Below are 13,716 nucleotides of genomic sequence, written 5' to 3'. Positions count from 1 at the left end.
GGTGGATGAAGCAGCGTCCTGAGGCCAGGTGCCAAGGGATTCAAGCGTCTGCAGCCACTGCTCCCCACTCTGCCCGTGCCCCGCGGGGTGGGCACTAAAGGAATCCAGTTTCCGTCCCGAGCCCCAGCCTGGTGTCAGTCTGGGGCTGCCCATTTCGGTGCTGAGGAGGGTGCCGCAGCCTGATTAGAGGGCCCTCTCTCCAGGTGGCGCTCTCACCATCGCCCGACGTGTCCTGATTAGCTGGTTACTTGTGTTCAGCATTGTCCACAGGGTTGTGCTAACTGGGGCAGTTGAAGCCTGTCTCTGGGAAGGGCTCGAAGGACAGTGGACCTCCTCCTAGTGCCCCATGTCCGAGGCCGTGGACCAGGCCCGGCGGGGCAGCAAGTTCCTCTCAGTGCATGAGAGGGTCAGTGTGTGTTTTCCACTCCCCTATCAGTGGCGGCATCTGTCGGGATGCTTTGGGGTTAATCCTTTACATTTTGGGTTCTTTCCTTGGTGCCTCTTACATCCTTATAATTAGGGCACAGTTTTTCAAAATTGTGTGACTGAATTTCACACTAAGCTTTCATCATACTCTCAAAGGGGTCTGTAAACCAGGAAAAAAGATTCTCAAAGGGGGTCTGTAAACCAGTTAAGAATGACCGGTTTGATAGCCATTTCCAGTTCTTCATGTCGTGCTTGATTCGCTCAGGTGCCTGTGGCCCTCTCGTGTGACTCGGTCACATCAGGTCCTCCCGCCCCCAGAGGTCTCTGTGGATAGGAGAGCGGGTGCACCTCCTACAGGCGTCCTTGGAACGTGGCTGTAGCTTCCGGCTGAGGGCTCACCTCCAGTGCCTTAACAGCTGGGTCACGGAGCCCGAGGTACTAGTTGGTGGTCAGTGGTAGAAAGGACTAGTGGTGGGAAGGGGTGAAGATGCTGACTGACACAGCCAAGTACGTAGTGTGCTGGAACTGCTTATTCCCTTGACCAGTATCACCTGCTGAATTCTTATCTTTCTATGGCTTGTTGAACTTTTACCTCTACACTCTGGCCTTCGTGTATTCTCCATCGAAGAACGCCCTGTATGGTAAGCCACCCTGGGGCCCGGGTTGCTGGCCTGATAGCTTCAACTGAAGTCCAGGACCCACTTTCTGGGCTTCCCAGTAGTGCTGGGTGCCATAATTCACAGCGCCTTCTCTTTAGCAGAGGAAGACAAGGTAAGTTTAAATAGTGAGCTTTGAGTTTTCATTAGAAAACAGCATGTGTGTCCTTATAGCACAAGATGGAAGATTTTATTGTCAGTAGGCCCTAGCACAAGCATTATGCCCATCACCCTTATGAAATTAAATCTGTTCATAAATATAGTGCCATGACCATTCAGAAGAAAGTCAAAATGCACCTTCCTCCCACCACCAAACACAGCTCCCAAACAGCCCTCTCCAGCAGGGAGTGAAGAGGGTGAGAACTGGGAACCTGGGCCTGCATGTAGCATTTCAGGACCCCCGCTGGACTTAGACTGTGTGAATCCTCAAAGCAGCCTCGTGAAAAGTGTCTCATTTGAGCTTCACAGCACCTTTATAATGAAAGTACAGTTACTCACATTCACAGAGGAAGAAACTTAAGTGGCCCTCTTGCTGCAGGCCCAGCAGCAGGAGGGAGCAGGGCAGGCGGGCCTTGGTCTCCGGTGTTTGCACCTTGCTCCCTGTTTGGAAGGCAACTCTCTCCTGAGGGCTCCTCCCAGGGCCTGCTCTGTCCTCTTGCTGCTGCCCCTCAATCTTCCCAGCAGCCTGCCAAGACCCAATGCTGCCCCTGGCTTGTAGATGGGAAAACACACTCCCAGAGACAATGATTTGTTCAGGGCACATAGATAATAAATGGTGGAAGCTGGGGTTTGAACCCAGCTCTTTCTGCCTGCTGTCCTACTAGGACAGCATCCTGCCTCCAGGCTGCTAGCATAATGTGCTCCTGTTGGTTTACAGAGTCCCAGCTGAAAGACAACCCTGCATTCTCCATGCTGAATGACTCTGACGATGATGTGATCTACGGGTAAGAGACTGTCCCTTTTCAAGGCTGTCCATGCTGAGCATTCAGCCTGGTTCTGCAGTTTCTGAACAGGTTGTTAATCATCCTAAATTATTTTCAAGGTATTATTTTACCTGGAGGTGTTATGTGATTCTGTGGTTTTCTGTTTGCATGTTACTCAGATCTAACTAAAAGGTGTTCCTTTTTGTTGAGCACCAATAGTGAGTGGTGGCCCCCAGAAGGACAGTTCTTTCTGGTGATGGGCCCTGTGGTGGGTGGGGATGGAGTGAGCGGTATCAGGTGGCGATAGAAATTGGGAGCGTGAAGCTATGAAGTGCATTCCTATTAAAATGGTGTGTCAGCATGGAAGAGAAGGAGAAATGAAGGGTTGTCAGAAGCTGAATGGTATCAAAGGTCTCTTTTATAACAGGAGTGACTATGAAGAAATGCCCCTGCAGAACGGCCAGGCCATTCGAGCCCAGTACAAGGAGGGCCCTGAGAGTGACTGAGCTCTGGCGGGCCAGCAGGACCCGGGAGCCTGGCGTTCTGCAGCGGCCACTGCCTGGTCCTCCCTGGCCTTGATGTTCGGACTTGTCTTATAAGCAGAGAATTCCTCGTCCTTATTTGTTTACATATTTTTGAAAGGAAAACCAAAACTGAGGACAAATTTAAACAATGGGCCAAATTTATTGTTAGAGTGGTTACAGTTATTTGGGAAGAGAGATGGTGATAAAAAGTTCAAACACAAAATCCCTTTTCAAGATTCCAGATGAGAAGTAGCTTGTTTTCATGGTGAGGAGGAAATTACTCCGGTTTTTAGTAGAATTGTGAATTTTAAAAAGCAGTTTACTAATTCCAAATTCACGGAAAGCCCTCTGAGCAAGGCCCACAGCATGCGGGCCTTCCTCTGCTTTCTTCTTCCTCCCTGCCCACCGCGGTGTGGGCCTTTTAGCTCCAAGGGAAGCCTGATTTTGTGGCAGTCTTGCCCACTGAGTAGCCTAGCTCTAGATAGCCAATTCTCTAAGTAACCCCTCCTGGTTGTTGTGAAATGCCCATTAGGGAAGCGGTGGGTGGGCAGGAGCTGGCCCCTCACTACCCCTACAGCAGCGCTAGCCGTGGAGTTCGGAGGGAGGCTGAGGCGGCACACGAGGAGAGGGTGACGTAACTGAGAAGTGCCAGTGGGAAGGGGTTGCTGCCGTTGTTTTCCAAGGGCCTGTGTGTACACACGGCGCTACAGACAAGAGTGTGAACAGATGTCCCTGTGGTTGGGGTGGGGAAGAGGGTATCCATGCCAGTTGCAGTAAGCAGTGGCTTCTGTTAAAGATGACACCTCACAGAGCTTCTTTTTTTTTTTTAAATAAAAGCTAAACAGTTTATTGATACAACACTAGAGATTCTTTATTGCCAGAAAGCTTTTCAGTTTCACACTTGGAAACTAGATGAGAGAGTAAAACATTTTAGATGGTTTATGGAAGAACCTCTCAGGTAGAAGGTAACCTTTGGGGATCATTACCTGCCCTCAGTGTCTAAGGAGGAAAGGAAAAGTCTGCAGCTGCTGAGTCTGTGGCATCCTAGACGACCCTGGAGAGCTCCCAGGTTCTTTTTGTCTGAGACTAAGTACAGAAGGCCAGTGGATACCTCCCTGGTTTTTCTTGGCATATGCACGGTAGTGACTCTTGGCTGTTATCATAGTGATGATTGCACTTCCTGGCAGAGGGAGAGCATGTGATTGTTGGGCTCTGCAGACAGTACTTATGTTTTCTTCATCTATGCATTAACTCTCAAATTACCATTCATAGCTAAATATTACATTCCATGTTAGGTAGTACTGGGATTTTATAGCGATTCATGAGATACTGTTCATTATGATTTCATATCTTTTTAATTTAAACTAATGATAATGTACCTTTAATATGGATTCCATTTATATTTGTTTTTAAAACCTTGTAAATATGTTTAAAACAACTGTATTGCAAAGATGACTCTAATTTACATGGTTTTTATACATTTTCAATGGTGTGATTACTTTTTTTGATTGTGTACTCAGAGGTATTGAAAAAATTTTTGTTACCAAATTTAATTCTATTAAGACTAACTATAATTTTATGTAAATTGACAAACCTACTTGTGTTAAGGTATTCTAGTATGTGATAGTTTATAAGTTTTAATCATTATAAAATAATTGTCCATAATTTGGAATGTTATTTATCAGTAAATATAAAATATTTGAGGCATTTAGCCTCACATGTTAGAACTTTTTAAAACTTGTCATTGTCCTATAGTGTAAATTATAAACTGATGACATCTTCATATCTTGATCCTTGATGATGTCAGTGAAATGAAAAACATAGGACTATTTACTTTTTGTAACTTAAGTTTGAAACAAATTACAAAAGGAAGTACTTACTGAAAAGGCATGACAACCGTTTTCCCCATTTCTCTTCTCTGGTGTATCATATATATGAACATACTACATAATCTATGTAAAAATTTGCTTATGGTGTATAGCAGTTAGCATGTTATTTCCTATGTGTTCATAGGTATTAGGTTGAAACACTAAAGTCCGCCAGAAACTTTAGAAAGTAGTAAGAAATATTTTTTTTCTTGGTATCAGTTTTGCAAACTTAAATTCAAAGAGCTGACTTTATTTCTTCCATGGTAACAGCTTGAATAAAGTCATCTTTGGGATAATTTTTTATACTGGTCCCATCTAGGGGACCTGGAAGATGACCATAGGAAACCATTTCAGCCTCCCCAGGGAGAGCTTCATTATCCTTGTGGGTAGGAGGTCTGCTTGATTTATCGTTAAGTCATTACAGCAGTGAAGTGATGCAGTTTTCTCTCAAGCTCCATTTGAAAGGCTAGAGAAGGGGACATATAAAATATATTGAAGGTTTGTAAGATTGTTCCTGTACATAATCAGGTGGCAGTTAAGAGCTTAGATACTGTGTGTAAATGCAGCCTATTAACTGGGCAGGTTGCAAGAAGGGTGTCACCAAACTAAGGATTTTGTGAACTATTTACTGAAAGTAGTTATGTTAAATGGGTCATAATGTGGTAACTTGTATCCTGGAGTCCTTTTCACAGGGAAAAAGAGCAGCTTATAGAAAAGATAATTAAAAGGGACATCAAAACTAGACTTAAAGCACTGAAGTATACTTATATATTTTGAGGGTTTTAGAAACCAGTTGCCTTAGAAATTATAGACTTTTGAAAAAAAAGATACAGATCTTTCCCCAGGCCCAAGAGAAGTTGCTTTAGTCTGTGACATCTTGTTACCCTGGTTATCTTGACTTGAAGTGTTTTAGGTATTCTGGTAACTATAATACATACACTAAATGCAGGATTTTCTGCTACTGGAAACTGCCTTTTTACAAAAAGACTATAAATGTTTGTAAAATAAAATAACTAAACTTTAAGCTCCAAAGGAAAGAGAACTATGTATTAGATCTTGGAACTGTGTCAGTAAGCAGTCACACCTGGTCACAGAATGAGCTTTGGAACCAATAAAAGTGATTATTTACGCGAAGCTTACACTTTGGGAATGGCTTTATTTTCAGACTACTGTGCTGGTAAACGTTAATAAATATTTAATATTCAGTCCTTGTGTATGTTGTTTGCTCTTTGCATGTGTTAAACTGACCGTTCAGACATGAGTGCTTTAGGGACAAGAGCAGGGCCTTTTTTCGTTTCAGCAAGCTGACACAGCAGTGCATCTTCATTATGATGTTAATGTGGCCTGTGGATGAGCAACTGAAGATGAGGTCACAGATTGGGGTTTGAGGCCCACCTCCCCACTTCCCTGGATGTGGCTTTCCTTCAGATGATCTCCAGACATGTTTTCTGGTTTTTAAATAATGGTCTAATTGTTGTGGACCCAAAATGAATGAATGTGAAGGCATGTTGTAAGCCCTACATACCAAACTTATTTTTGGTGATAACTACTGAAAAAAAACATGAGTGTGGAAGTGGTAGTGCTGCAGATTTGGGCCAAGTGTGTTACAGTGCTCTGGTTAAAAGACCAGACGTCAGCTTGCCTGCTTGCCACCCCGTACAGGGGGAACTTGAGAATGAAGACTGTAATGCCGGGGTGAGGATCGACCCAGAAGAGAGCACAGCTGTCAGGATCCTGGTTGCGGGGGCAGACTTGGCAAGGCCCTGTACCGGAGAGGACCGCAGCGGGCCTGCAGCCTTTCTTTCTGTTAGCTGGTTTTCAGTTTTACAGATTCTGAGAATCTACTAACCAAATATGAAGAATTCATTTGTGATATGAGACTGTGGAGAAAAACACAAACTTTAGGTCGGAATAATTTATTACTCTAATCAAAGTACAAAGTTAAAGTATGGAAAATCAGTGTATTTCAATCATTTCAGAGAGTAGAGAAAGTTTCACACTCGTGAATTTCAGTTTTGAGCACCTCTGAAAAGAGCTATTCCGAGTTAAGACAAGTGGAGGTGTGCGCCTCTGACTTAGGGGGCGCAGTTCATACAACAGTGCAGCCGTCTCGTTTTTTCCTACTTGTAGCCTGCCGCAAAAAACACACTGAAGAGAAAGGTGTTCCCTGAATACACAGCTGGTGGTTAGAAGATGGATGAGCAGTTCGGCAGGAGGACGACGGTCCTGGGCAGATGGACGTCAGATGGACAGTCCGAAGGTGTTGACGATGCAGTACATGGTCTTGTTCTCCCACCGCACGGTGCAGCTCCCTGTGGGCAGGGAGGCAGTTCGGGGAAATGGGCACCTGAAATTCTGATTTCTTACAGTTAGACCAAAACACTCAAGTTCTGACCTCTTAATGGTCCACAAATAAAAAGGCAAATCTCTTTCTGTAAGATGTTTCAGAAAGTGACTCTAATAAACATGCATTCAGAGACACGAAACATCCACAGCAGTGCTGTGAGTGACCAAGGTCCCAGCCCGGCCCGGGCACTGTCAAGCCGGGGCGCCCAGAGCCCTCGCATAGTGCACGAGAACCATACCGTCAGTCGAGCTGTCCCAGAAGCAAGAACTGGCTGTGTGTAAGCCCGCGCCATTCTTCTGCATGATTACACAGGTCACTTGAATTAAAACAAACTTTTATCAGAGAAATCTCCTTGGCAACACAGCTTTCCTTTCACTTCAGGCCTGTGTGTGCAGACTGCGGTTGATGTTCGTGATGAAAGTTACCTGGGCAGACTGCCTGGCCCTGCGACACTGACACGCCTCCCTTTTCTCCACCGCACTGACTCCAGAGGCTGCTGATCATGCCGCGGGGTCCTGCGACTGTTCCAGCAGCCAGACAGGCGAAGTGGGTGGTCATGTGTACCTCACAAGTGACCTAGGCCTATCTACCAGCAACTCTCTTTGCAGGGGGGTGCCACACTGCCACCCTTACTCTCTTCTGACACCAGATATGCCCTCTCTGATCAGAACCACCACCCGTATTATGTGAGAAGCAAAAAGCCATTACCAATGTATTTAAATGGTTTTCCAAGTTTCGTGAGTTGGCTTAAAGTTTGTTCCACTACATTTGTGGTCCACTGATTCACTTTGCTATGCTGGTAGGCGTTGCCCCCAATTGCACTTTCTATCGCCTAGAAGACAAAGCACAGAGGTCACTGTTACGACACCCAAAAACTCTGCAGCGAGCACTGAAGTTTATCACCAGAAGAAATGCTGAAATAAAATACGCATATAACGTAAGCTCTTTGTAACCATGAAAACTCCTTTTTAAGTGTACCTTTTGCTTAAGTGTTGTATTTCATTTAAGTTTTATATTTCCATATTAGCTATGGTCTGTCAGATTTTTACATTTTGATTGAATCTAGTGTTCACTCCTACAGTTACTACTGGACATAACCCACATTTCTTTCCTCCTGAGACTAGAAAATATGTCTTTTTGCCTATTCCTTAAGTATAGTGGTAGGAATGTTTACTGGTTTTACAGCTGACAATATTCAAACCTATCCAAATAATTGTGTATTCCAAAGTAATTTCCTTCATCCAGCATTTTCTGGCAATGTTACCACATAGGTACATTTTTTTGATAATGAAAGGCTAGCCCCATACATTCCAAAACTTACTTTACATTTATGATGAACTTCATTCTGTATTATGGAACTCCTTGCCGTCTGTGCTGGACTCTGGTAAGGATGCACACAGGGGAATGCGCATGGCTTCCTGCCCCTATTCTTGCTCCAGTTTATAGTTAGGATATTCCTACTTTATGATTCTGGGGGCCTTTATGCTAATGCCAATGTTCTTGCTTTGCACAGCTTTATTCTCTACCCCCTCTCTAACCTGCTCTGCTAGAAATCAGAAAACTGAATTTTTATGCCATTTTGGACCTAAAATAAAAACATTCAACGATGACCAAATTCTGTCCTCAGACTTGCAGGGAAAAACAGTCCCGGGACCGAGGTGTGCACACGGGAGACAATGGGGTCTACTACCTGGGTGTGAGCCTGGTTACCTTCCTTTTGAGGAACAAAGAGCTACCTACAGTCACACCATGACTTATACATATAGGATTACTATTTATCCTGACTCTCAGCAGGCAGTCGTGCTAAACACACATTATCTGGCATCCTGCCCTCCCTGCCAAGCTCAGGTCATAAAATGGGGCTGGAGGGATAAGGAGCTCCTGGTTTAAAGAGACCACTGGTCAAAGAAGTGGGGGCTTCACTCAAACAAGCTAAACCTCTAAGTCTGGGAACACATACCCTCCATACACACTTCGGAATTCTCTATTTTTTAGGAAGAACAAACCCTCTCACACAGTTCTGGGCCCATCCAAACTTACTACTACCCAATAGTTAAAATAACTCAAGGGCAGAATTAACCTACTGCCAGAGACAAAAAGGCTGTTAGAGGTCAGTGATCATGTGAAAGTTAACACCACAATACTTCATGCTTCCATGGAGTCTGGGACGGTCTCCATTCAACTCGCTGCCTGGTAACCGGTCAAAGACAATACAGAAAACAAGTGAGGCCAAAAAAGACTTCAACCAAACAGCTCCACTGCTCACAGTGCTAGTGTAATTCAGCCACCTTCCTGCACATCCCCACTCCATGTTCCATAAAAACACTAAATTTAGAAAAGCAATGAAAGCAAACTGTTACAGATCCTGCAAAGCAACTAGAAAATCATGCCTGATGTTGAATGATGTGTATGGTAGAACAAAATCATTTTGCTTTTTGGTCACAAAAATAGGTATTGTTCTTTTATCACTCTGGCATTACTCGGTAATTTGCATTAGAATCAACTCCAAATTACCTATATAACCTCAAATGGTCCTATTAAATTTAGATCATCTGTTGACTTTCTTTTGGCCAAAGGCATGACTGTGCTCTGTTCCCATAGGAGGGGAAGCTGACTAGGAAAACCTTTCTGCCTCATTCCTCTCCAGGCTCTCCCACCTCCCTGCACTACTCCAGCCTTGTCTGCCCCCTCAAACACACCGTCACGCTCCTACCACAGGGCCATTGCACATATTGTCCACAGCCTGGCAGGTCTGCTCCCGTTTTTACTGAGTTAATGCTACTCCTCATTCTCCAGATTCTAGCTCAGAACTCACTAGGCAGGTCAGTCTCTCACACCACCACTTCTCAGCAGTTATCACACAAGGAATCCAAGTTTACATTTTCCAGTGTGGTTATCTGAGAAATGTCTGCCTTCCCCTGTGCTGTAAACTCCTGGAGCATCAGTCCCCTGTATGCCCGATCGATATGTACTTTCTGAACAAATGAACAAATGGAGGACAAATACCTTTGTCTCCCATTCTCATCATCCAAGGGAGGTATCATGGGTCAATAATGATAAAGTGGGTAACTTAGGAATGTAAGAGAAATAAAGAAACAAATAAGCCTCAAATAGATTACCAGGTCTTGGGTAACTAGAAGTTGTTCAGTATTTTATATATTCATTCTTTCTTCATTAAACACCGGAAACATTTGTATACTATAAGTCATTTATGCTAAAAGGTTATAGAATCAAGCCTTAGTAACAATAATCTAGTATGCAAAATTTCCTATCTGATTACATAATATGGGAATAATTCTTTTCTCTTAAGTAAAAACTGTTATTTGAAATGCTAACACAGCTCAGCTGAAACAATTCCAAGACAGTATTTAAAACACTATTTTCACTCATAAGCATTAAACATTTATAAAGTAAGCATTTCTCCTCTTACCTCTTTCACAATGTTGCTCACTTCATCAACAACAAAAGCAGTCTATAAGAAGAAAATTAGTTGAGAAGAAAATTAGTTACATTTGATTGAAAACGTACATTTCTGCTGCACTGATCAGTGCAAATTTAGGTAATGCACAAATTATTTAGAATGAAGACCTTAGAAATACTCTAACCAGACTGCTCATTTCTCCCAGGAAAATATCAGACACTCAGAAACATTAAGTGGCTCTCTGAGGATCACAGAGCTGGTGAATGGCAGGCAGGAAACTAGAATACATATACATAATTTAAAGGTTTTGTGGTTTGTTTTTGTTTTAAACAGCTATGATCCAAAAGACTGTCTTCACTTTAGACTTCAGCTCTCCATTTCTACTGGCCACGAGGACCATTAACAAATGTGAGTTCCCTGCCTTTTGTGTGAATTAACTGATACTTTCCCTGAAGTAAACTGATCAGGCAGCTTGAAACTTAATGTGTTCTGGGTTTTTTCTCTTTTTTTAGTACCACCATTAGTGGTAAAATTTACAATGATTCAGCTATTTCCTGATAATTATTTTTCTTTCTCAATGCTGACCTACTTCAAGGCCACACAACCAGTGGCCAGCACACCTGGTCTTCACCAGTGTCAGGATGAGCTGGGGGTGGTCTGCCAGCATCATTTAGTGCCAGTGTTCCCAAATGGCTTTATTTTCTCTTTCTTTTTACATACGGTACACTGGAATGGGTACAAGATTCTGAGGTCTGGGAACAGTACTTAGCACTCGACATAGCTTCCAGAGGGCAGCCCTGGGCCCTCGGTGTGCACCCTGCTGGAATAAAGGCTGAGAGCCCCGCTTTGGCAGTGTTTTCCTATGTGCCAGGGTGCTGGGCCCTGTGGCCCTTTCCCAGCAGTACTCCTGCTTTCCTGGAGGACCAAAAGCTGCCTGCCTGAAACCCTCTCACTTGCTGTACTCAGAAGTCATACTTGGAGACAAAGCCAGCTCACCAAGTTAATGAAAAATTTTTAGTATCTTAGAGATTAAATTATTTCTTGGAGTTTAAAGGATCCTACCTAGGGACTTCCAATTATCCTAAACCATACAGGAAAATCCCTGTATGACTTTCCAGGTGGTTAAAATGTGTAAGAAATTGTGGGGCATTTCAGTGGACTTAGTGGAAAGTAGAGCAGTTGTACAGAACCCACTGGGCAGTTTCAACTTCTACAGAAAAGATGAAAATAAGTTGAGAGTTATAAAGGTCCAGCTAGCTACATGATTAGAGGCTATGCAGAAATGGCTTCGTTCAGAGGCTGTCAGCACTGGCATGGATTAGTAAATACCTAAGGCCTGCCTAGTAGAAGGAAGATAGTCATGATCTCACCCTCCCTGGCTTTCCCTGGTGTAAAACAGACCATTAAGTTCAGACCCTTCATTTCACAGACATGCAGTTGCAATCTGGAATAATGAAGTCACTCAGCCACCTCACTGGTTAGAACCAGAATCAGAATGGCAGTATTAAGAGCTTTCTCTTACATTGCCATTTCCTTTTTTAAAGTTTTACTCAATATTCCTATAATATAAGCTTTTCCAATATTATATTAGTAAAAAGTTAACAGGGAAAAGCTTTTCAGGTGCTAGCTGCTCCTAAACCACATCTTCTCTATATTATTCACTTGATTGCTACCAGCCTTTAAACACTGAGGGTGACACTGTCACAGAAAACTTAGGCTAGTTAGGAAATTAGATGAAAACTGAAACTCTAGGATCAGTCGTTAAGCCTTAGATTTTTTTTCCCTCAAAAAACTCTTGCTTAAACTAAATTTCAAAACTGTTGAAATATCCTTGCAAAATTCATAAATTTTATTTATAACCACCGGGAGGTGGTTTCCGTGGCTGAATAATACTTAGGATTCAATTTACTTGAATTTCAACAAAAAGTATTTAGCAAGAAATAAATTGGAACTATTCTTCTGTAATAGCAGCATCCATCACCTATATTCCCTGAATGCTTGCTAGCTTGAAGGCAAGCCATCTTAACAGCACACTATCACAATAAATGTCTTCTGCTTGGCAAAGAATTGTGTGCTTTACCTACTGCTTCACTGAAGCAATGAGATTAACTTTTTCCAACAAATATGAGCTATTTACTGACATCTCAAACTGAAATGAAATTTAAGTGACGGTGGCCACTGTGCGCGTGAGCACCGCCCTGCAGATCAAGGTGTGGGACGGAAGACAAAGGCAGGTCCTCCTATTGTGCACTTCTGCATTTTGCAGGCAGCCTGAAGAGACTTGAGATGTCACCATAAGTGCGTGAAACGCCTGTCACTCTGGAGACTAGAGTTAAAATATCAGCAGACGAGGCAGTCTTCGCCACTCCTAGACGTGGAGCACCTTCTCCAGGGTGCGGGGCGGCGGGATCTGGGGCCAGGGGTCAGGCCGGCATTGAGCGGGCACCGGGAGGCGCGGCGTGGTGCCCCCGGCCTGGCCGCAGTGGGGAGACGTCCCGGGCTGCGAGGCCCCGCCCGGAGGAAAGATGGGCGCGCGTCGCCGCGCGGGGGGCCCTTTCACGCCCCGCCCCCCGGGTAGGGTGACAACGCCCCAAGGAGGCCGGGCCGGGGGGCGCCGCCAGCCTGCGCCGGTTACGGCCCCCGCCCTCGCTCGGACGCAGCCCGACCGCCTACACACACCCTGGGCTGCGGCCGCGCACCCGCTCCGGGGGCTCTCGCGGTGCAGCCCTCCCGTCGCCGACCCGGCGGTTACCTCCTCTGCAGCCTGAAAGTCTTCCATCTTCCCTCCGGCGCGTTGCCTGGGCCGCCAGGAGTAGAGCGCACTGCGCAAGCGCACTCAGGCCCCGCCTCCGCTCCGGCCCCGCCCTCTCCAGGGCCCCGCCCCCGCCCGGCTCGGCGTGGGCCTCGGCTTCGGGACCTGCGCGGCGGCGGGTGGCACTCGGGCTTAGTTCCTCCTCCGGGGTCAGGGAGATGGTCTCCGTGGGAACCCGCCGGAGGAGCCCTGCAGCTCCCGGGGCTGCAGTAGCTAAAACAAGCCGCAAAACCCGGTCCCGGAGGGGGAGAGTCGTCCTGGTCCCTCCCTCAAGTTTGTACTGCTTGGATTAATTGGAACGTTAAAATGGTCTCGGATTCCTCGTAACAAATCATACAGTGATTTCTGAACAGGATGGGAGGTGGGGGATATTGATTACACTCCCCCTGGGGATCCAGAATTAGGGAATTTTAGCTCCGACAGAGACCCTTCTTTGGGGTTACGTTTTCCATATAAATGAGATTTTTTTTTCTTTAAGCAACATTAAAAAAAACATTCTGGATGAACTATTTTGTAAAATGCTGCACAATTCCTGGCTGTCTTAACCTGAGTGATGTGATTTGTATACAGGGGTCTTTATGAAAATTCGTAATTGCACAAGCCTTGGGGACAGTGATTTCCAAGGTAGACTGGGGTATGTGCACCTGTTTGCATGTACTCTGAGGCTAAGACCTCTGACTTTGGGGGTTGCTTTTTCTGGTTTTACCACGCCCTGGAAGTCAAGTTGTCACTTCTTACC

General features: G+C 44.9%; 2 protein-coding genes across 6 annotated transcripts in view; one reads left to right on the top strand and one right to left on the bottom strand.

Moving 5' to 3' along the window:
• The window catches only part of TMEM181 (transmembrane protein 181), a 72,621-nt gene extending 67,019 nt beyond the window's left edge, over positions 1 to 5,602 (top strand). For all 5 annotated transcript variants that reach the window (XM_036886801.2, XM_036886803.2, XM_036886802.2 and 2 more), the window contains 3 exons: positions 978 to 1,067; positions 1,960 to 2,026; positions 2,433 to 5,602. In XM_036886801.2, the coding sequence (XP_036742696.2) occupies positions 978 to 1,067; positions 1,960 to 2,026; positions 2,433 to 2,511 (236 nt within the window). In that variant the 3' untranslated portion in view covers positions 2,512 to 5,602. The remainder of the gene's footprint in view (positions 1 to 977; positions 1,068 to 1,959; positions 2,027 to 2,432) is intronic.
• A 695-nt stretch (positions 5,603 to 6,297) lies between these two features.
• Positions 6,298 to 13,029, bottom strand: DYNLT1 (dynein light chain Tctex-type 1). The gene is made up of 5 exons (XM_036886806.2): positions 12,918 to 13,029; positions 10,175 to 10,216; positions 7,453 to 7,576; positions 6,983 to 7,060; positions 6,298 to 6,709 (listed from the first exon to the last, which is right to left on the bottom strand). The coding sequence occupies exons 1-5, from the start codon at positions 12,942 to 12,944 to the stop codon at positions 6,639 to 6,641; spliced, it is 342 nt and encodes a 113-aa protein (XP_036742701.1). The 5' UTR covers positions 12,945 to 13,029; the 3' UTR covers positions 6,298 to 6,638.
• Positions 13,030 to 13,716: the final 687 nt, after the last annotated feature.

Source organism: Manis pentadactyla, chromosome 12, assembly GCF_030020395.1.
Source record: "Manis pentadactyla isolate mManPen7 chromosome 12, mManPen7.hap1, whole genome shotgun sequence".
Taxonomy (NCBI): Eukaryota; Metazoa; Chordata; class Mammalia; order Pholidota; family Manidae; genus Manis; species Manis pentadactyla.
This window is presented reverse-complemented; position numbering and strand designations above follow the sequence as displayed.

What these genes read in the sequence shown, in the direction of transcription:
- DYNLT1 (XM_036886806.2), bottom strand. Translation starts at nt 12,944, where the DNA reads ATGGAAGACTTTCAGGCTGCAGAGGAG. An exon ending in ACTTTCAGGCTGCAGAGGAG is followed by an intron (nt 10,217 to 12,917) that starts GTAACCGCCGGG and finishes TTCTTCTTATAG; the next exon opens with ACTGCTTTTGTTGTTGATGA. An exon ending in TGAGCAACATTGTGAAAGAG is followed by an intron (nt 7,577 to 10,174) that starts GTAAGAGGAGAA and finishes TTTGTCTTCTAG; the next exon opens with GCGATAGAAAGTGCAATTGG.